Raw genomic sequence first — 22,005 nt, forward strand, 5'->3', positions numbered from 1 at the left:
AATACCATCAGGTGCATTGTAGCTCCTTGGTAAAAATTTGCGAATAAATACATAAAACGAAGGATAAAGTAAGTGAGCAAATTAAAGATAACCTAGGACCAGAACTGGGAAATTCTGGACTTGGGACTTGAGGTCTATTCCACACTCTTATCACTTTACTGTGGCTGTGGCATAGACCCTTTCTAGGACTGTACTTCCTAAAGTATAAAATGAGATGGCTACTTATTCCTCCAGTGAATGTCCGCTTTGATAACGTCTATAGTCAACGTGGTTCACACAGATTGCCGCTTTGCAATAGAATCCAGCTCTCTTTTCCACTGAGCGGTGCCCCACAGCTTCAAAACTCCCGCCTCCCCAGGCCCCGCCCACCCGACATGCCCATCTTTAGGCCCCGCCCCTATTCTTCACGGCCCGCCCGCAGGGCAGAAGCTCCGCCTTTCCTAGCGGCAGTCATCCAATGGCCAAGATACACGGCTAGGTGAAAGCGAGGGAGCTATAGGTGTCCGGCTGGCGCCTGACCAGAGTCTTGGAGTTCCGCTCTTTTCGAGCCGTCACTTCTCCGAGTTTCCACCTAGACAAGCGGCTCACCGGCTACCCCACAATCTCCTAGAAGGGTCGGCTGAGGCTTCCGAGCCCGTTTGCCACGCTCCCCGGGAGCCCTGGGCCTTCACTGGCCGAGGCTCTCCGCCCGTAGCACTCTGGAACTTGTAGTCCTCCTTTTCCCAGTTCCTCCAGGGCCCGTGGGTGAGCTGAGCCTCACGAGACTACGATTCCCAGAAGCCCGCGAGAGACTCTGGTCACGTGGCCCGCCGGGATGCGGGCTGGTGGGCGGGGCCTGCCGGTGCTCCGCAGCTGTGTGTGACAGAAGGAGCCGGCGGGCCGCCCGGGCCCCCAGAGACCCCGCCATGGTACGCGCGGGCGCCGTGGGGACACATCTCCCCACGTCCAGCCTGGACATCTTTGGAGACTTGAGGAAGATGAACAAACGACAGGTAACGGAGGCTCGGGTGTGTGTGGGGGGGCGGGCGCGCCCGGTGCACCGGGACCCGCTGCGGCTGCAGGAGTTGAGGTTTCCCCGGTGAGGCTCGCCCCGGCAAGGGCAGCTCCGTGTGACCGGAGCTCCCTGGCTTTCCAGAGGCCCTGGGTTCCGATCTTCCCAGACCCACGTGGGGGCGAGTGTTGGCATTCCTGCGCGGACGGGAGCAAATTGGGGAGGGGGGGTGCGGGAAGGGGAGCGCAGTGGATGTCACACGCGCGTGCGGAAGTGGGGAGAGATGACTGGAGCGCAAGTGACAGCTGTCTGCGCGTTCGGAGGGCCACTCGGTGAGGAGGGAACAGCCTTCCCTGCGGCGCTCCAGAGGCCTGGCTGCGAGGCAGGCAGAGGGGAAGGGGAGAACTTTTCTTGCCGTGGGAGCTGTTCAAGGATCCCCCCCCCCCCAAAGGGCTTTCTCCCGAGTTGGGGGAGGGGTTGGTGTTCTGGGGGCGTGCGTGCGTCGGACTCAGTGCTGCTGCTGCTTCTGCCTTCCGAGTGGTGCTCAGTCCTTGGAGACCGAATCGACGTTCCTAAGAAGGATTTCAGAAGTTTCTTCTAACTTTCTGATTCCGTCCTTTCTCGCAGCACCATCTGTATAGAAGGCCATGGGGTGAGTGGGTGGGGTGGGGTGGGGGGCTGGGGGCGTCCTTGGATAGCTGGGCTTCATTTTTCACTGCTCTGAGACAAAGTTTCTTTTTGTGTCGTCTCCCCCCCCCCAGTCTCTTACTGTGCACCATCGTTTCCTCCATCAGCCCGGAAAAGTAGGGTAGGGCAGTCTGTAGTTTAGGTACTGTAGTGTCCCGATATCTTGATAGATACCCACTGCTATACCAATGATGATGCACCGTGGTAAGAAAAGTATGGTCTTTCTTGAAGAGAGTAGAACACGTGTTTTCATGATTTGGATGGCCCTCAGAGTTACCTGTTCCACTATGTAGAGATAGGAGCTATGAGACTGAGAGAGCACAACTTATTTTGGGGCACATATCTCCCTTCCCCTCCATCAGCCCCCCTCTCCTCTTTCTATTCCATTTCCCTTTCCCCTTCTTCTACCCCCACCCCATTTTTTGTGTGTGTGTGAAGAATTTCAGAAAAATGCAACCATATGGGACAGTTTGGTGACTTGGATTTTCTGAAGTGATTAAGATCTGGTTGTGTCTAGCTGCACTGATGAGCTTCTCTGGTCTGTGTGGCTAAGAGGAGTTTTCGTAGGGACTCACACTAGCTTGGAACAGCAATAACTAATGCCCCAAGGGCGGTCACTGGTTATAGGAAGAACGGCTTTATTTTAAATTTAGATGATTGGATGGCGTTTTAAAATCTTTGGTACTGATTTCTAACGGCTATCATTGCAGACTGTCAGAGAGGGCCTCAGATGAATGTATCAGGACCTCACTCGGTTTGGCCGTCAGATCTCTTGGGTCAGTAGCTTGTTGTGTTGCTTGTTTTGATGGTCTGCTAATTAAAATTCATAAGCTCAGTTTCTGTACTTTCTTTTAATGGTTGGGGGAAAAAAACTTATCTTTTGCTTGCTTCTGACTCTTCCCCCTTCACAACAGGGTCCTCTGACACCTTGTCAGACCTTGAAGCAGGACCCCCTTTCTCTACTGCCCCCACTTAATAAATAAGAGCCACATGCAAGACAAGGGCTCTTTGTATCTGCAGCGAGGAAGAGAGGAAGTAATACAGTGACTGGTGTTTTTGCTGCTCTGCGGTCAGAATATCTGGCCTGAAATGTTTGCTTAAAACTCATTGCAAGTGGCTGATTCCAGAGATTGGGTGTGGGCTTGCGTTAAGGCTCTGTTGGGGTCCTTATTTGGTGAGCCAAAATGAGGTACAGCACAAGGCATCATGCAAATGCAATGAGGTATTTTTGGAACGGGTTCAGCTTGTCTGTAGTTCGGTCAAAATTATGTTTTTAGATTCCTGGTTGCCAAACCTGTACTCAGATTTGTGGATACCTTAATGGTAGGGCGTCTAAAGTATGACTTGTGGTTTTGCAGTGAGTTTGATTGTTAGTTTTTGTGTATTTGCTATCTCTTTAGCCTTTCTCAAAGGAAGTGTTTGTAAGGAATCAATTTTATTACCTCACAGTGATCTGTTTTCAAGCACAGAGAACCATACTGGAAAACCCCATTCTTAACTCAGAGTTCTTATTAAATAAGTACTAAGAGCTTATAATTTGCTTTTTGTTGAGATAGAGACTGGTGATCTGAAAACCTATCAAAAATTGGCAGTCCTTATTTAAAATTGTGGTTTGGGACTTTCCCAACCGGATCTGTAATTCATAACGAAACAGCCGTTGTTTACACACACTGTTCTCAAACAGAGCAGGTGGGGAAGATTTGTAGCCAGTGACATCTGCTTTTAGAAGCTATGGTTTAAGGGGGTCCACTTAGCACACCTCTTTTTTTGCTCTCCTGGGAATACAGTGCTAGTTTCATAATGAGCAAATAGACACAATAGCCAAGTAGTTAAAAAAATGGTTCATGGCTTCAGTATTGAATTATATTTCTATTTCTACTTTCATATTGATTGCACCATGTTGGAACTCAGTCCAAAATGGGGTCGTGTGAGAATTCTGAGTGCCTGTGAGAAAGCTCCAACAAGACAAGAGTCTTGTGACCTGTTTTGTTTTTTTTCCCCAAAACACAGAGTTGTTCTTGGAATGTGTTTTTGTGCTCCTCCTAGGTGTGAAGAATAGGAGTGAGTTCACTTCAGCTGTTGTTATTTATATGCCTCTATGGAAAAACATGTTTTTGCTACGTATGGCTTATCCTGTGATTGGACCCCTTACTCATGTGATTTTTCTTAACCCTCAGAGTATAAATTGTCTGATGCTCTGAATAAAGTTGGTGATTGCATGGGACTTTAGTCCGCCTCATTTTTAGGCCCCGCTTTCCCAGGTTCACACCGCTAACTAGAGTGGTAAACAGCACCAAGATACCGCACATTACTTTACGTTTCCTTCTCTGTCCTACTTTGAGTTGAATCTTTTATGATGACTTGAAGTCACCTCTTTTCACCAGGTGGTCATATTGGCAAGAGACACTCTTGAGTTCTGCTTTCCTTTTGTTACATCATCTCAATACATTTTCATGTTTTATTACTCCTCAATATGATTATTTTAATAGCCATAGATTAGATTTTTGTAACCATGCGTACTGTAGACATTTTGAAGAAGTGACTTAGGGTTTCTGTTGCTGTGATGCAACACCATAATCAGAATCAATTTGAGGAAGAAAGGGTTCAGCATTTCATCTTACAACTTGTAGTGTATCACCTTGGGAAGTCAGGGCAGGAATTCAGGATAGAAACTCGGAGTCAGAAACTGAAGCAGAAGCCATGGTGGCATGGCTTGCTCAGCCTGCCTTCTAACATCTGGCATCACCAGCCCAGGGGTAGCACTGCCCACAGAGAGCTAGGTCTCAACCTACATCAATCATCAATAAGGAAAATTCACCACAGGCTTTCCCACAGGCCAGTCTGGTGAGAGCACTCTCACAATCGATGTTACCTCCTTCCTAATGGCTCTATCCTGGGTCAGGTTGACATAAAACTAGCCAGCACATGAAGAAAATCAATGCTTGGGGCTGAAGAGATGGCTCAATTTGGAAAGTTCTTGCTTTACTGAGTTCGACCCACCCCCGCCTCAGAAACCCATGCAAAAGATCCAGTGATGGATGCTGTAATCCCAGGGCTGGAGACATAGAGACAGGTAGATCCCTGAAGCTCTCTGGCTAGCCAGTCTACCCCAGGCTAGTAAGGAACCTGTCTTAAAAATCAACGTGGATGGTGTCTTAGAGTTTTTATTGCTGTGAAGAGACACCACCACAACAATTCTTATAAAGGAAAGCATTTAATTGGGGCTGGTTTACAGTTCAGAGGTTTCATGGTGGGAGGCATGGCGGCACACAGGCAGGCATGGTGCTGGAGAGATAGCCAAGAGTTCCACATCTGGATCAGCAGGCAGGAGGAAGAGGGAGTGACACTGGGCCTGCTTTGAGCATTTGAAACCTTAAAGCCCACTCCCAGTGACACACTGCCTCCAACAAGGCCTTACCCCCAATATTGTCACTCCCTGTGACTTTATGGGGACCATTTTCATTCAAACCACCACAAATAGCATCCTGAGAAATGACACCTGAGGTTGATCTTTGGCTTCCACACACATGAGCATCTGTACACTCACACCCAGAAAATCAATGACTTATAACTATCTAAGATCATCTTTGGCCTTAGACCATCTCCTTGTGCTTATAGTTTTCCCAAGGTCTTATTGCAGTTGCTTAGTGTTTGATACTAAAGTTGTTTACTCATTATTTGAAATAGTGGGGTAATCTGCCATTTCCTACTTTCCCCACATTATTAAAAATAAGACTGATACAAGTGTCTTTGGAGCCTAATTTCTTATCTGTTTTAGATGGAATTCTTACAAGCAGGAATCCCAGGCTGATAGTAATCTCTTGATATTAATGCTAGTTGAGAGTACTTACATTAACTTGCATTCTCCCACAATGTAGCTTTTGGTACTAGTCCTGAGTGTTAGCATTAAAAAAAACTGAAACTTTATATTTGCAGGGAAGGAGGGAGGATTATGGATTCGAACCTTTCAAGTGTTTACTTGCTGCTTATATACTTCCTCATTGGAAAATTACAGCCTTAAGTTTTACCTCATGTTGGCATTCTAGTTCCCTTATAACTGATTTGCCTGTATTCAGTGTTTATTAAAGGTGTTTGTCATTGTTTAGCAAATTGAATGCTGACTATTGCTAGACCTGTGTTGAATATTGAAATACAGTTCTGAACAAGGTGTGAAATGATCCCTGCCGTTGTGAAATTAACAGTCTAGTGTGAAAGACAAGCAAGTATATGTATAACTGTTGATGGATGCTGTAAGGCTACAGTGAGAACAGGAAACAGGAAGAAGAGGCCAGCCTGCGGCAAGGACTGACAAGCTCCAGTGCCTTGTCAGCTTTCATACAGTTTGATTGGCACATAGCCGTGTGAATTCTTTTAGATATTGTCTGTGCCTACATTCTAAATCCAATAGCAGAGCTAAGTGGCTTTGATAGTTATTATGTGGCCTATAAGCCTAAACTATTTACTATCTGGCCCTTGAAATGGAAAGTTTGCTTTGCTAGTAATAGAGGAAGGCTTCCCTTGGGCACTGATGTTGAAAGTGGGACTTGAGAATGGGTGAGCTTTGGATATGCCAAGAGTCCAGGGAAGGGGCTTTCTGGGCAGAGCAAACCACTGGGTAAGGGGCTTGAAGTGAAAGGCATGTGTACAGTTTGAAGCACTGGTAGGTCCTGCAAGTGTGGCTGGCATGGTGAGTTTCACCAGCTAAAGCTGGGGGGTGCGGGGGTCTGTCAGGGAAGGGGCCTCTGAGGCTGTAGTAAGAGAGTGGGCTGCAACTGAAGGGCGACTGCACAGCACAGAGGTGGCCAGGGAACACCAAACAAGCGTGGATGTGGAGTGGATTAGAAGACTTGTGGATGCTCTTCCAGTGGGGCTCTGTTAGTGACTCGGGGAGAGTTACAGCCGTGGAACTACTTTGCTTCCCAGAGAAGCTCTGCTTTGAACTCTTTGAGTTACCTTTCAAGATGCACAGTCACTCAGGCAGTTGGGAACCTCGGTGTTGGAAGGAGTTAGCATGCTGGTGCCCATGGCAGCATGGAAGGTTCAGGTGGAGAAGGAGAAACCGGCGGCAGGATAAAGTGTTCAGAGTGGATGGAGTCTCTACCTAGGGCAGCAGCTCCTTTGAGACCTTGGGAAGGAGAAGGGATGTCACCAGTGGAAGAAGCCTAATATGGAGGAAGAGGTCACGGTGGAGTGACAGGAGCTGATTGGATGAGAACGATGTGGAACAGTGGGCCAGTCCCTTCCCACTCATCCTCCCACACCAGGAATCTCTCAGCTGATGTGCAGGAAACATGGAAGCTGGTGTTTCCCACGGTGGATTCAGTTGGACGGCTTTCCTGTGTGATTCCAATGTGTAGATGTTGCTGCGAACTAGGAATAAAGCACAGTGGTCTCAAGCTAGCAGCTCCAGTGTCATCTGGGAGCTTCTTAGAAACGCTTTTCTCAGGCCTGCGATGATTGCAGTGTGTGTTGAGAGCTACTGCTGTGAAGGATGGTGTACACACTCAGAAGTCAGGGCCCTGGAAAGCCACCCAACACTTCCCTGCTAGGCCGTCCTCAGCGGCCTTGGCTGCATTTCTGCAGGCCTTGTGCATTTTAAAACTTGTATTTTGTTGTATATTAAACTGTGTTTTTTTAAGTTCACATTTAATAACTTGTCGCTTTATGGGGTACGGTGTGAAGTTTCAGTCATGTTTACATTGTGTGATGATCAAACCACAGTGATTAGTGTATCTGTCACCTCAAACATTTATCATTTATTTATGGTAAAGCTCTAAAAATCTTGTCCTTATCTCTAAAATATACAGTGCACTCCACTGTGCTAGAACGCCAGAACCCAAAACCAGTCCACTTCTCCACGTTGTTTCGGTTAAAGCTAAATTTGAAATGGAAATGATGTTCAGAGCCACGTGATCTGGCTCCTGTTCCAAACACACTCCAAAAGAAAGTGTGCAAAGCTGGTGGATACTTAAGATGGGCTTTAACTTAGCTAATTTCACTTCTTCTGAGACACACTAAAGGAGATGCTTAGTCATCAACTATTTCAAGATAGGGAGTCCAGGCAAGGAAACAAGATCACCCAGGTTCTAGGAGCTGGAAGACAGGAAAAACATGGTAGCTGGAGAGTAGTCTGGGAGAGTGAAAATGCTGAGAGGAAAGATGCTGTCCTATGACACAGAATCCTTCCAGACTCAATTGCTTGCGGCAGATGTCTCTACAAGTGAAGTAGGAAAAGAGGACAGGCTGAAGTGAATCCCCTCCTTTCCCTAAAACTGAGACGTGTGAGATACCCAGTCCTACCCAGATGGAAGGCTGAAATCTTATCCCCTGCAAGGATAAACAGAAGTATGTGGAGTGAAGGCACCAGGCCTATGGAAGGTATGGACACACTGTGCACATGCTGTGTGCCAAGGATGGGAAGCTTAGGTGAGGGGCAGAGTCCTGAAAGAAGAGCCCTCAGCTGCCTGTGTCCAGGTACCTAGAGAATATGGGGTCAGAGAGGAGCGATCACTGAATTAGAGATATGACCTTGAAGTGACTTCCATTCCAGGGTGGATGGTCCAAGGGAAGGGAAGAAGGGCTGGAGACGGGCCCAGGGTTGAGACAACAGCATCCACATGGTTCTGCAAATCATCATGATACTTCCAGGGCCTGGGGGAGGAAGACTGAGGCAGATAGGTACCAAAGTCAGGTGCCTTCTTGCGCCGCAGGAAGGGCAGGGCCTGAGGAACTTATCTCTTGGTAATGTTAAGAAGGGTAACTTTAGTTGGTGTGGCCTCATGAAGAAGGATGGAGGGCATTCATTCATCTGACAGTTCAACTACTGTTGGAAAGGGTTGGGATGTGTACAGATGTTGGTTTGCCCCTCAGTCTCCAGGGGTTGGCAGGTATGGCAGGCAGCTGTGGTAAAGAAGAGGCTGTACCTTAGCACACGTGCAGGAGCCAGGGTGAGCCCTGACCCGTTGACTTCGGTGACTCCTGTACCTGTGTTCTTAACCAAATATTTACTGTTCACTTTTTAAAGTATTTATGGAGCATTTAAACAAACAGGTGTTTTAAAGTTTTGTTTCCAAACTTTTAAAGGAAAGTTGTCGTTGTTGTGTTTTCAGAAACAGAGGCCTGCTGGTTGAGCCCTGTAGTACTTACTGTTCCACTTCCTTTTGAAGGTGCGGTTTAGGAGAAGTCACTTTAGATGTGCCGGCCTCTCAGGGTGAGGACATGGGGCTATACAGCTAGTGATGCCGAGCTGCATCTGTGCTGAGCGGCAGCGGAAGCTGCCAGTGCTTGAATGCTGCTGGGAGAAAGGTTTAGTGTTTGAGGTGCTGGGAACCCCCAGAGCGATTACCAGCCTCCTTGGGGAAAATCTTCAGTCATTTGAAGCCAAGTGCTCGTATTTGGGAGCCAGCAAGCAGGTGCTTAGATGCTCTGTCCAGTGTGTGTGAGGCCGTTAGGCCCCACTGCCAGTGGCAATCGAGCCCCCTTGCTGTAGAGGGCTACAGCAGGCGAGGAGTGTGTAGCAGTCACTTGGGCAGAGTCCATGGCTGGTCAAGCTGATCAGACAGATAACTGTTTCCCCCTTTTCTCACGGACTGTGAGGTGAGGTTTGGAAGACTTATCCTGTGAATAAAAGTTGAAATACTACCTGCCCTACAACCATGCCTTGTTCCTTTTATAAGTACCTCCAGGCTCTGTTGTGTGAATATTGAATATTCTGCCGTCACTGTTTTCACTTGGGTTTGGCCTTTTTCGTTCCAGCTCTACTACCAGGTTTTAAACTTTGCCATGATCGTGTCTTCTGCACTCATGATATGGAAAGGCCTAATTGTTCTCACGGGCAGTGAGAGTCCCATCGTGGTGGTGCTGAGGTAGGTCCTGATCCTGGCCCTCATCCCGTCACACTGCTTCCCTGGGATCAAGGAGCCAGGGTGCCTTGTTCAGCAAAGTGGGAGAATGCATTACTGGTGTACAAATTGACCTTTACACCTGACTGGTTTAAAACGTTAAGCAATACCCAGTAGAATGAGCGCGTGTCCCTCCAGTTCCCAGCAAGTGTCAGGAGATGTCAATGGCCTTTATCTCCTGGAGACTGCTATGCTTATGAAAATGTATCTGCTTTAGAAGAGTGAATGTTGTCAACTTCATGCAGCCATAAAGTTATTCGAGAGGAAACCGTCAGTCCATTTGGAACCCAATGGCCCTGTTTGGCAGCCAGCAGGTGCGCAGGGCACTTTGTCCAGTGTGTCTGACATCATTAAGTCTCACTGTCGGTAGCAATAGAGCCTCTTTGTTGTGTGGGAGTAGAAGGGGGCCGATTGTGGTCACTTGATCAGAGTCATAGCTAACCAGTTCAGGAGCCAAGGTCACACTATGGGGCTTTTGCTCCCAAACCAGGGCCTTTCCTTCCCCTGGGCTCTGCTGCCAGACCATAGATCTGCAGCTGTGTCTATACTTCCCGGGCTCCTTTGTGTGACTAGCCAAGGAGTGGATTTGCAGTTTTCATAAATGTAAATGCCCGAGGAAGTGTCGCTCACAGAGGAGCAGAGGGGTCCTCGACTTATCAGTGTTGACAGGAGTGCCCTGGGCCCTGTAGGGACCAGGCTCCCGGGTCCTGGCCACCATAGCTCTGCTTCAGTTGGAGTAGCTCCGCTTTATGTCCTTAGGGAGTCATACTTCCGGTTGGAGGGTACTCGAAGGATGATAGATAGCTTGGAGGGTTTTTGTTTTATTTTGAGAGGGCTTAGGATGTCATTCAGTGGTAAAGCAAGTGCAGAGCACGTTCAAGGTCCTGAGTTATCCTTAGCAAGGGAGCAGGAGGAAGGAAGCAAGGGGAGAAGGCAGGAGAAATGAAAAGCTTTTTAGGAGAAGGGGGCGAGGGATGGATCTCAGTGGCCAAGCATGTGTGAGGCAGTGTAGGCAGTGTAGGCAGTGTAGGCAGTGTAGGCAGTGTGAGGCATGTGTGAGGCATGTGTGAGGCATGTGTGAGGCAGTGTAGGCAGTGTGAGGCTGTGTGAGGCAGTGTGAGGCAGTGTGAGGCATGTGTGAGGCATGTGTGAGGCATGTGTGAGGCAGTGTGAGGCATGTGTGAGGCATGTGTGAGGCATGTGTGAGGCAGTGTAGGCAGTGTGAGGCATGTGTGAGGCAGTGTGAGGCATGTGGAGGCTGTGTGAGGCATGTGTGAGGCTGTGTGAGGCATGTGTGAGGCAGTGTGAGGCAGTGTGAGGCATGTGTGAGGCATGTGTGAGGCAGTGTAGGCGTGTGAGGCAGTGTGAGGCAGTGTAGGCAGTGTGAGGCAGTGTGAGGCAGTGTGAGGCATGTGTGAGGCAGTGTGAGGCATGTGTGAGGCAGTGTGAGGCAGTGTGAGGTGTGAGGCAGTGTGAGGCAGTGTGAGGCAGTGTAGGCAGTGTGAGGCATGTGTGAGGCAGTGTAGGCAGTGTGAGGCAGTGTAGGCAGTGTGAGGCATGTGTAGGCAGTGTGAGGCATGTGTGAGGCAGTGTGGCGTGGGGCAGTGTGAGGCAGTGTGAGGCATGTGTGAGGCAGTGTGAGGCAGTGTGAGGCAGTGTGAGGCAAGTGTGAGGCAGTGTGAGGCAGTGTGGGGGGGGGGGGGGGGGGGGGGGGGGGGGTGAGGCAGTGTGAGGCAGTGTGAGGCAGTGTGAGGCAGTGTGAGGCAGTGTGAGGCAGTGTGAGGCAGTGTGAGGCGTGGGGGGGGCAGTGTGAGGCAGTGTGGCAGTGTGAGGCAGTGTGAGGCAGTGTGAGGCATGTGTGAGGCAGTGTGAGGCATGTGTGAGGCATGTGTGAGGCAGTGTGAGGCAGTGTGAGGCAGTGTGAGGCAGTGTGAGGCATGTGTGAGGCATGTGTGAGGCAGTGTGAGGCAGTGTGAGGCATGTGTGAGGCAGTGTGAGGCAGTGTGAGGCAGTGTGAGGCATGTGTGAGGCGTGTGAGGCAGTGTGAGGCAGTGTGAGGCATGTGTGAGGCAGTGTGAGGCATGTGTGAGGCAGTGTGTGAGGCAGTGTGTGTGAGGCAGTGTGAGGCAGTGTGAGGCAGTGTGAGGCAGTGTGTGAGGCAGTGTGAGGCAGTGTGAGGCAGTGTGAGGCAGTGTGAGGCAGTGTGAGGCAGTGTGAGGCATGTGTGAGGCAGTGTGAGGCAGTGTGAGGCAGTGTGAGGCATGTGTGAGGCATGTGTGAGGCATGTGTGAGGCATGTGTGAGGCAGTGTGAGGCATGTGTGAGGCAGTGTGAGGCAGTGTGAGGCATGTGGTGTGAGGCAGTGTGAGGCAGTGTGAGGCAGTGTGAGGCATGTGTGAGGAGTGTGAGGCAGTGTGAGGCATGTGTGAGGCAGTGTGAGGCAGTGTGAGGCAGTGTGAGGCATGTGTGAGGCAGTGTGAGGCATGTGTGAGGCAGTGTGAGGCATGTGTGAGGCAGTGTGAGGCATGTGTGAGGAGTGTGAGGCAGTGTGAGGCAGTGTGAGGCATGTGTGAGGCAGTGTGAGGAGGGGGCAGTGTGAGGCAGTGTGAGGCAGTGTGAGGCATGTGTGAGGCAGTGTGAGGCATGTGTGAGGCAGTGTGGCAGTGTGAGGCAGTGTGAGGCAGTGTGAGGCAGTGTGGGTGTAGGCAGTGTGAGGCAGTGTGAGGCATGTGTGAGGCAGTGTGAGGCAGTGTGAGGCAGTGTGAGGCAGTGTGAGGCATGTGTGAGGCATGTGTGAGGCAGTGTGAGGCAGTGTGAGGCATGTGTGAGGCAGTGTGAGGCAGTGTGAGGCAGTGTGAGGCAGTGTGAGGCAGTGTGAGGCAGTGTGAGGCATGTGTGAGGCATGTGTGAGGCATGTGTGAGGCAGTGTGAGGCAGTGTGAGGCAGTGTGAGGCAGTGTGAGGCATGTGTGAGGCATGTGTGAGGCAGTGTGAGGCAGTGTGAGGCATGTGTGAGGCAGTGTGAGGCATGTGTGAGGCAGTGTGAGGCAGTGTGAGGCAGTGTGAGGCATGTGTGAGGCATGTGTGAGGCAGTGTGAGGCATGTGTGAGGCAGTGTGAGCAGTGTGAGGCAGTGTGAGGCAGTGTGAGGCATGTGTGAGGCATGTGTGAGGCAGTGTGAGGCAGTGTGAGGCATGTGTGAAGGCAGTGTGAGGCAGTGTGAGGCAGTGTGTGAGGCAGTGTGAGGCATGTGTGAGGCAGTGTGAGGCAGTGTGAGCAGTGTGGGCAGTGTGAGGCAGTGTGAGGCATGTGTGAGGCATGTGTGAGGCAGTGTGAGGCAGTGTGAGGCATGTGTGAGGCAGTGTGAGGCAGTGTGAGGCAGTGTGAGGCAGTGTGAGACAGTGTGAGGCAGTGTGAGGCAGTGTGAGGCAGTGTGAGGCAGTGTGAGGTGAGCAGTGTGAGGCATGTGTGAGGCAGTGTGGGGGGGCAGTGTGGGAGTGTGAGGCAGTGTGAGGCATGTGTGAGGCATGTGTGAGGCAGTGTGAGGCAGTGTGAGGCAGTGTGAGGCATGTGTGTGAGGCAGTGTGAGGCAGTGTGAGGCATGTGTGAGGCATGTGTGAGGCAGTGTGAGGCAGTGTGAGGCATGTGTGAGGCAGTGTGAGGCATGTGTGAGGCAGTGGTGAGGCAGTGTGAGGCATGTGTGAGGCAGTGTGAGGCAGTGTGAGGCAGTGTGAGGCAGTGTGAGGCAGTGTGAGGCGTGTGAGGCGTGTGAGGCATGTGTGAGGCAGTGTGAGGCAGTGTGAGGCAGTGTGAGGCAGTGTGAGGCATGTGTGAGGCAGTGAGCAGTGTAGGCAGTGTGGAGGAGTGTGAGGCAGTGTGAGGCAGTGTGGGGCAGTGTGGGAGTGTGAGGCAGTGTGAGGCAGTGTGAGGCATGTGTGAGGCAGTGTGAGGCAGTGTGAGGCAGTGTGAGGCAGTGTGAGGAGTGTGAGGCATGTGTGAGGCAGTGTGAGGCAGTGTGAGGCAGTGTGAGGCAGTGTGAGGCATGTGTGAGGCAGTGTGAGGCAGTGTGAGGCAGTGTGAGGCAGTGTGAGGCATGTGTGAGGCAGTGTGAGGCAGTGTGAGGCATGTGTGAGGCATGTGTGAGGCAGTGTGAGGCAGTGTGAGGCAGTGTGAGGCATGTGTGAGGCAGTGTGAGGCAGTGTGAGGCAGTGTGAGGCAGTGTGAGGCATGTGTGAGGCAGTGTGAGGCAGTGTGAGGCAGTGTGAGGCATGTGTGAGGCAGTGTGAGGCAGTGTGAGCAGTGTGGAGGCATGTGTGAGGCATGTGTGAGGCATGTGTGAGGCAGTGTGAGGCAGTGTGAGGCAGTGTGAGGCATGTGTGAGGCAGTGTGAGGCAGTGTGAGGCAGTGTGAGGCATGTGTGAGGCAGTGTGAGGCATGTGTGAGGAGTGTGGGCAGTGTGGAGGGGGGCAGTGTGAGGCAGTGTGAGGCATGTGTGAGGCAGTGTGAGGCATGTGTGAGGCAGTGTGAGGCATGTGTGAGGCATGTGTGAGGCAGTTAGGCAGTGTGAGGCAGTGTGAGGCAGTGTGAGGCAGTGTGAGGCAGTGTGTGAGGCATGTGTGAGGCAGTGTGAGGCAGTGTAGGCATGTGTGAGGCAGTGTGAGGCAGTGTAGGCAGTGTGAGGCAGTGTGAGGGCAGTGTGAGGCAGTGTGAGGCATGGTGTGAGGCAGTGTGAGGCAGTGTGAGGCATGTGTGAGGCATGTGTGAGGCAGTGTGAGGCATGTGTGAGGCATGTGTGAGGCAGTGTGAGGCATGTGTGAGGCAGTGTGAGGCAGTGTAGGCATGTGTGAGGCAGTGTGAGGCATGCTTGAGGCACTGTGAGGCACTGTGAGGCAGTGTGAGGCAGTGTAGGCAGTGTGTCCAGTGTTCAGAGGTAAGAGGGAGAGGAGGACTCTGAATGACCCTCTCATGCAGAGGCCCATTGAGGTCAAGTCTCAAGTATTCCAAGATCATCTTTGGTAGAGCAACACTAGATCAAAGATCACCAGGTTCCTCCCGGTCACACATGCACACATAGAGATTCCTGTGAAAGTGCAGTACACAGGGACTTTTTTAAAAAAGCATCCTCTATAGTTTTAAAGCAGTCTGATGTGAAGTCATGAGCTGGTAAAGTCCCTGTGTCGTCGGGGGTCCCTGGCCGTGGGAGAACACCTGCCAGTTGATGTTCCTAACTTTGAGAGCTGCTGGACTGTAGGGCCTCTCTTGCCCCTGGTGCTTTGGGAGGGGTGTCTTCAGTCAGTGCCATCCATTGTCACGACCTAGAGCGTTTTCTAACACTGCCTCCCTGCTGGTGGCTCTGGGAAATTGTTGAAGGAATAAAGATGAAGCCACTGGTGGAGAAATGAGGCATTTTGGCCGTCGTTCTGTAAAGGAAAACTGAAGTCTGAAGCCCAGCTCACTTTGGAGAGGAGGACACAGTAAGATTCTATATTGGGGCCAAATTTGTTTTGCCCTGCTGTTCTCTCCCTCTCCCTCTCCGTCAGTTCTGTCGTCAGCCCTTTCCTCCTCTCACTCAGCTTTCCTGGCTAGCGTGCCAGGTCTGATCCTATGCACAGGGCACTGGTTTCATTTGAACACGAGACCCGCAGGTGCTCAGTGACAGGCCACGTATCTCCTCCCTGCCTTCTGTCTGCTGGGAAGCTTGTAGGGCACCAGTACTGGGTGGTTGGAAGGAGGCCCAGCTTCATGAACCACTCTCCTTTGAAGGCCCCAGGGCTTCCATTAGCCTGTTTCTTTCTCTTTCCTGATGAGCAGACATTGCTAGCTCATCCTTGGCTGCCCAGCTCCTATGAAGTTATATTTACAGCTCTTATTCTTTTCCTATGCATTACATTTTAACTTTCAATTCCCAGTTGATTGCAGTTTCCTTTGACTACAGCAGAGATTTTGGTATAGATTTGAACTATTACCATGAAGATTATGTAGTCTTCCACACCAATAGTACTTGTTAGCATTGGGCTTTTGTAGAACATGGCTAAGGTTGATGCTGCAAGAGGCCAAACTGGGTTCAGATTTCGTTCCAGCCCTCAGCATGCTTTAGGACAGGGCCTGCTCTCTTCCTCTGTTCATCTGTTTGTTTCTCGTCCCCTGAGGAGATTCTGCAGTGTTGTGGGTGCTGCGGCTGTGCCAGGACGTGAAGGGACCGCCCTAGACATTAACCAGAACTAACAGTGTGCAGCTCCGAAGGAAATGTATTTGTGGAGGTGGGACTTTTTTTTTAAGGCCATAAGTAGGCAGCTTTTACTTCAGAGTCGACACTATTCTTGGTTCAGCTCCAAGGCAGTACTTGTTCAAGGAGTGGGAAACAGACAATGGGATAGGCTGGGAAAAGGACCTGCGAACCTCCTTTCCATGCCTGAACCCAGCCTAAGGAGAAAGCATTTCCTCACTGGCCATTTCCTTGTCTGAGCTGGAGGAAACCCTTTGTGACCGTAGATTCGACTACGGCTGGGAGTTTACCTTTACTGTCCTTTGGACACAGGGTACCCCTGACGGTGGCTTTATGTTTCTTTGCAGTGGCAGTATGGAGCCGGCCTTTCACAGGGGAGATCTGCTGTTCCTCACAAACTTCCGGGAGGATCCCATCAGAGCTGGTGAAATAGTTGTTTTTAAAGTTGAAGGAAGAGACATTCCGATAGTTCACAGAGTAATCAAGGTTCATGAAAAGTAAAGAGGCTTTATTTGCTTTTATTTTGGTATTGTACATTTCGGTAGATGGTTTTGAAGATTAGTGAGAAAGCTGAAAGATCCAGATTTGTTCTCCTTCTGCCATTATTAACTGGGAAGCTTCGCACCGGCGACCTGACGTTTGTGTAGACTGGGAGGGATGGGGTTTCACCCACCGTAACTCCCAGGGCAATTCTGAGAGCTAAGTGAGAGAATGTTTCCTAAAACACATAAAACCAAAAACCAAACCCAGGCTGCTGCACAAATGTAAGGGCTGTGTGATATTAGCTGTCTGAAGGAGTCTCGAAGAAAATCACACTAACCAGATGGGTTACTTTGAAACCAGAAATTTCTTCTGACATGTAGTAAAGCTAGCTGTTTCTCTGTGTCACTGTGGCCAAAGTGGCATTATTAGCTGTCACTTCAGCCCTTGGTGGGTGAAAACCACCTTTCCCAGGGCACCTCATAATTTGGCATAACGTGTCCTGTATTAGTCCTGCCCCCCAACGCCACACAGCCAGCCTCACCTTCTCCTTAGGTGGCATGGAGGCCCCAAGATCTTACTAGCATCTGTTTTTAAAACGAAGACATTTAATTCTAGTTCAGATGCAGAAAGCTCTCATGTGTGTGTGTGTGTGAGAGAGAGAGAGAGAGACTGCATTTTATATACTTGGTGTGCACCTTTACCTTTGTGCAGCTTTGACATTAGCATTTTTGTGTACGTGGTTTATAAAGTTAAATTTAGATATGTCTGTGTTTTAAAAGATGGTGAAGTTTTCGCCATGGGGGAGGGGGATGAGAAGGATGAGACTGGGTCTGAGAGTGACTTCTAGTGTTGGGTATGCATGCCCTTCGCTGCTTCCAGGGCCACTTAAAATACCCACCTTATCGCACTGACCGTTGGACTAATCCTGACTCAGTGCAGGCTGCTCACATGCAGGCGTCGTTGAATGGTTACGTGCTGTCTACTTGCTAACTTCCTGAGAAGAAGCAGGGTTGGTGCGACAGGGCTTCCACCTCATTTGAAAATCATTTCTAAAGATGGAAACATGTTCAGAGTTGGGCCAGTGATGACTTTTTGCTGTAACTTCTACAGATATTCTCCCTCTTGAGTCTATACAGCCATGACTACAAATCAGCTTGTTCCTTTAGACACGTTTTCAGATGCTTGCAGGCTTTGAGCCCCTTACCTCATCCTAATGGTGCCTGTTTTCATTTGTCTTTTGAAAGACTCCCTCTTTATAAACTACACAGTGCTACAGGTTTGTGTTTCCACACCCAGGTTTACAGTGCACCCCCATTTAGAACGCTTAATGAATCCCGCCTCTCTGCTGACTCTATCTGTCTGCTGCCATTTGTGACTGTTTCCCCGCAGGTGGGATTTACACCACTGTGCTCAGTGGCAAAGGAAGTAAAGCATTAATAGTTCTTTCTCCATTTGGTAAGCTCAAGGTCAGCTAAAAAGCACAGCCACATTTAAATCACCTTACCCACAGATCTCTGTGGTTTGGGCAAGTTCTTATGTAGACTGAGTAAGAGTGAGATCCATCCTAACATTTTCCCGGGAGGGTTAAGAAGGGATGAGACAGTTCAAGTGCAGGTCAGTAAGTCAACTTCAGCTGGTGTCTGACCGAGTCAGACTCGAGAGGGACAACTGAGGTGAGTGTGGGAACGTCCCTTCCAGTTCCATCTCGGCTGCTGCGGACCCACAGGACCTAGTCCCATGATCTTGCCCACTGAACATGACACTGACATTCTTGTCTCTGGATTACAAGTAAGTTAGTACCAGCAGCCCTGGTTCCAGTGCAAGAACGCCAGAGTAAGAAGTGATGTTGTGTACTGGTGTTGCCTTCCCATTGCCCTGGTGTTTGCTCTGTGTTTCGGTTGTCAGGGTTACTCGAATGTTTTGGAATTTAAGTCCATGAAATTGTCATTAGATCTGTGCTTCAGCTGGGTGGTTATCTGTAAGCAATCAGCTTAGACCAACGAGAGGTCAAGTCTTCCTCAACTGCTTTCTAAATACTGCTGTCTGGCTGTAATGTCTGCGTTAAACTAATATGTTTTTAATGATGCCGTGCTGAGAATGACTTCTGAGAGGACGTCATTTTGCTTTCCAGAGATAATGGAGACATCAAATTTCTGACTAAAGGGGATAATAATGAAGTTGATGACAGAGGCTTGTACAAAGAAGGCCAGAACTGGCTGGAGAAGAAGGACGTGGTGGGAAGAGCACGAGGGTGAGGATGAACTTGTTGTCACACAGAAGCTTCCGACACCAGCAAACACTTAGACACGAAGAGACTGAGCTTGTAAGACAATAGCCATTGTCACAAGCCTGACGCATCCGCGTGTTGTAAGCAGGTCTGAGGTGTGCTCGGGCTATACAGTGAGACCCTGCCTTCAACAAAACATGTTCAAGGGCTGGAGAGGTGGCTCAGCGGTTTAGAACACTGGCTGCTCTTCCAGAGGACCCAGGTTCGATTCCCAGCACTTCCATGGCAGCTCCAGTCTGGGGGATCTGACACCCTCTTCTGGCTTCCTGGGGCACTTCACACACTGGCACAGGCATACAAACAGGAAAGCACTCACACATATAAACAAATATTTTTTAATGAAGAAAACTTAAAGCTATCCAAGGACCCCAAAACTATAACTGAATTGGAATATTATTACCTATATCCTGGATTTAATTCTATTCCAAAACACACCTTCACCTAAAGATTAGTTATTTTGGGGGGTTTAAATGCCAACGACTAGAAATGCTCCAAGAGATGGCCTCTGATTAGCATTTCAGTGACTGTTCTGGACACTCTACTAATAGATGTGAGCACACACTACATATAGTTTTAACTGGAAGGATTGAGCCTTTATGTCCAACAGTAAGTGGAAGTAGCTTCTTGTGTCAAATCTATAGCTTTACCCTTTTAAGTGGCCAAATGCTGTTCTTTTGGTACCCATAATTCCGTATGCAAACATCTGGAAAGACTTTTTGTGGTAGACATTTGAACTATTTTCCTATTTGCTTCTCATAATTAGAAAGTTTGTGGTAAATTTTTAAATGCATGATTGTTTTAAGAATTAATTATGATTGACACTGTACAGAATGTATCTCATTTTTAAAAAAATTAGTAAAGGAGATGCTTCCCCTCTCTCACTGACTCATTTATAAATATTAATAATAAATAAAGTTGAAAACCCCTGTTAGAAATGTCCACTTGCTGTCTCAGTCTCACTGGTCACACAAGGCAGGATGACAGCTTCTGTGTGGAAGGGTCATCTTTATTGATCAGGTGCTGATGCAGGGCTCTCCCCAAGCCTTCCCCCACTTTCCTCTGCTGCACTTATTCAGGTGTCTGCAGGGAGACAAGGGCGGCTTCCTCCTCGCTGGTCCTGTATTTCTAATGCCCATGAAGGCCACTGACAGGAGAGAGGCAGACCACTGGGTGTTGACTGGAAGGTGCTGTGGACGTGGCACCTGCTTCTTATTAGCATATTTGAGTCTGAGTTGATCCATTGTGTTCATTTCTCAGTAAACTCATTTGTTACACTTGAAAAGAACTGAAATGAAAATTACGATGATTATTTAAACTCTGGATGGTTTTCTGTGTGCTTTCAAGCTTTATTTGTTGCTGGTTTCTTTTCAGGTCATATAAATCTTTTGCTTTTTATTTTGAAGCTTTTTCTAGGAGCTGTTTTTACATAGGCCACCTGAAAATACTTTTCTTCCTAAAAACAAAATCAGCTAGATTTTTGCTTATTCTACTTGTACAAGTGGTTCAACTAATTATTTTAATGGTACCAAGAACAGCCAAAGAGCTTTGCTGCTCAAACCACTTAAAACCCTCCCAGCCTTTAGCGCGCATACACTTTGCTGCTCAAGCCTTGGGAAAGGAGTGGGCACTGGCCTCCCAGGCTAGCCAGTGGTGTGCCATGGGAAGACTGGTGTCCTGAGGCCAATGTGTAGAGCAGTACATGCTATATCATCATTATAGTAAACCAATTTTATATTTCTTGCTTTTCATTCCCACAATTTAGGTTCTTACCTTATGTTGGTATGGTCACCATTATAATGAATGACTATCCAAAATTCAAGGTAGGAATTTATGTGTGTGTGTGTTGTGTGTGTGTGTGTTTACTAAGTTTTTAAATACTGGAGCTTTTACCTGTGCAGTTGTAAATAGGAAGTCATCATAAAATGTTTTGCCATTGCTTTTTCTGTGGAGAATTTGTAATTTACCTACAAATTAGCATAATAACCTAAATTATTAACATTTTAATTAGTTATTTAAAGCAGCTACTTTTATATTAGCTATGTTATAAAATGGTGCTTATAGGAGTGTTGATTATTATGGAAAATTTTTAACCTAAACTGAAGTAGCATCAAAACCCTGGTCATATTTATCAACCAACTTCAGCAGAAATGGCATTTCTATTTTAGAAAATCGCTTGAAAGACAATAGGGAACCTAAAAGGATAGGCATTAGCTGTGTTTGTCAGGTATTTGATCTCAAGTCATCAGTATATTTTTGGGCCTCCATTCAGTGTGCATTGAACAGCTCATTTGGAGAACAAGGCGTGTGGGAGAGAGGTCATCTTTTGAGTCTGTCCTCAGTCCAGCATTGAGCAGGCTTCATCTGAATACATTTGTAAGCCTGCGTTTATTTGTAGATCTCACGATGATTTTCCATTGTGCTTTCTTTACAGTATGCTCTTTTGGCTGTGATGGGCGCATATGTCTTACTAAAACGTGAATCCTAACACGAGAAGCGGTTCCTGGGACCAGATTGAAATGAATTCTGTTGAAAAAGAGAAAAGCTAATATATTTGCAACGTTCCACTTTCTGTATAAAGGGAAACCAGGTGGAGATGTTTTTGTCTTGTCCAAATAAATGATTCACCAGTAAAAATGGCTTCCTTTTGTGGCCTCTGATTGGAGTCTGCTCAGTCTCTGAGCTGCTGGAGGTAGTGGCTCCTATGGAGCATGGGGTCAGCAGCACTTCTAGGCACTGGACAGTGTGTTGGGGCCTGGCCTGTAGGAGGTGGCATGGCACAGTCCACGTGATACAGTCCCAGTAACTAGTTTCAAAAATAGAGCTCCGAGTTTACAGAGTGGTGTGTCTGAGGGAAACAAGCTCTTCAAAGAGGGTGACTTTTTATTCATTCATGCATAATCTGATAAACAAATGAAGTCCACAGCCTTTTAGGAGGAGGAGATGCAATCTGCTTTGTTTTTGTGATATATTTTGAGATGGTTTGTGCAGCTATTTAAAGTGTCCAGTAAATTATAAAAACAATGTGGGAGCTGGAGAGACGGCTCAGTGGTTAAGAGAGCCACTGCTCTTGAGAGGACCCAGGTTTGCTTCCCAACACCCATGTCAGGCAGCTCATGCCCTCTGGCTTTCTCAGGCACCTGCACACACATGGTACACATACATTCACATGGCAGATATGCATAAACATAAATAGACAGGTGAATAAATAGATATAAAACAGTGCATATACCTTTGAAAAAATAAGAGAATTCAGAAGCAAAGGGAAGTCATTCTTTTTCTCACCCCTTTCCATTTCTCAGGGATGTCTGTGGTGGAGTTAGCTGTTTCTACTCTAAATAGCCCTGTATTGAAAGCAGTCTCTCACTGAAATATCGAGGAGGTACTGAGACTCCTGCCACTGTCTTATGTAACTGGAGTTATCTCCAGTCCAGCC

General features: G+C 48.6%; 1 protein-coding gene across 3 annotated transcripts; it reads left to right on the forward strand.

The window, feature by feature from the left end:
- Positions 1-804: 804 nt before the first annotated feature.
- On the forward strand, positions 805-21,210 carry Sec11c (SEC11 homolog C, signal peptidase complex subunit). Of its 3 annotated transcripts, XM_028860607.2 has the most exons (6): positions 813-992; positions 9,434-9,543; positions 16,150-16,299; positions 18,417-18,536; positions 20,335-20,392; positions 21,004-21,210. In XM_028860607.2, the coding sequence occupies exons 1-6, from the start codon at positions 906-908 to the stop codon at positions 21,055-21,057; spliced, it is 579 nt and encodes a 192-aa protein (XP_028716440.1). In that variant the 5' UTR covers positions 813-905; the 3' UTR covers positions 21,058-21,210. The 3 variants fall into 3 exon arrangements, with proteins under 3 accessions (XP_028716441.1, XP_037053077.1, XP_028716440.1); XM_028860608.2 differs by lacking the exon at positions 16,150-16,299 and having other exon boundaries at positions 805-992; XM_037197182.1 differs by lacking the exon at positions 20,335-20,392 and having other exon boundaries at positions 811-992.
- The last annotated feature ends 795 nt before the right edge of the window (positions 21,211-22,005 follow it).

This window comes from Peromyscus leucopus, chromosome 19, assembly GCF_004664715.2.
Source record: "Peromyscus leucopus breed LL Stock chromosome 19, UCI_PerLeu_2.1, whole genome shotgun sequence".
Taxonomy (NCBI): Eukaryota; Metazoa; Chordata; class Mammalia; order Rodentia; family Cricetidae; genus Peromyscus; species Peromyscus leucopus.

What these genes read in the sequence shown, in the direction of transcription:
- Sec11c (XM_028860607.2), top strand. Translation starts at nt 906, where the DNA reads ATGGTACGCGCGGGCGCCGTGGGGACACATCTCCCCACGTCCAGCCTG. An exon ending in CCCATCGTGGTGGTGCTGAG is followed by an intron (nt 9,544 to 16,149) that starts GTAGGTCCTGAT and finishes GTTTCTTTGCAG; the next exon opens with TGGCAGTATGGAGCCGGCCT. An exon ending in ATGACTATCCAAAATTCAAG is followed by an intron (nt 20,393 to 21,003) that starts GTAGGAATTTAT and finishes CTTTCTTTACAG; the next exon opens with TATGCTCTTTTGGCTGTGAT.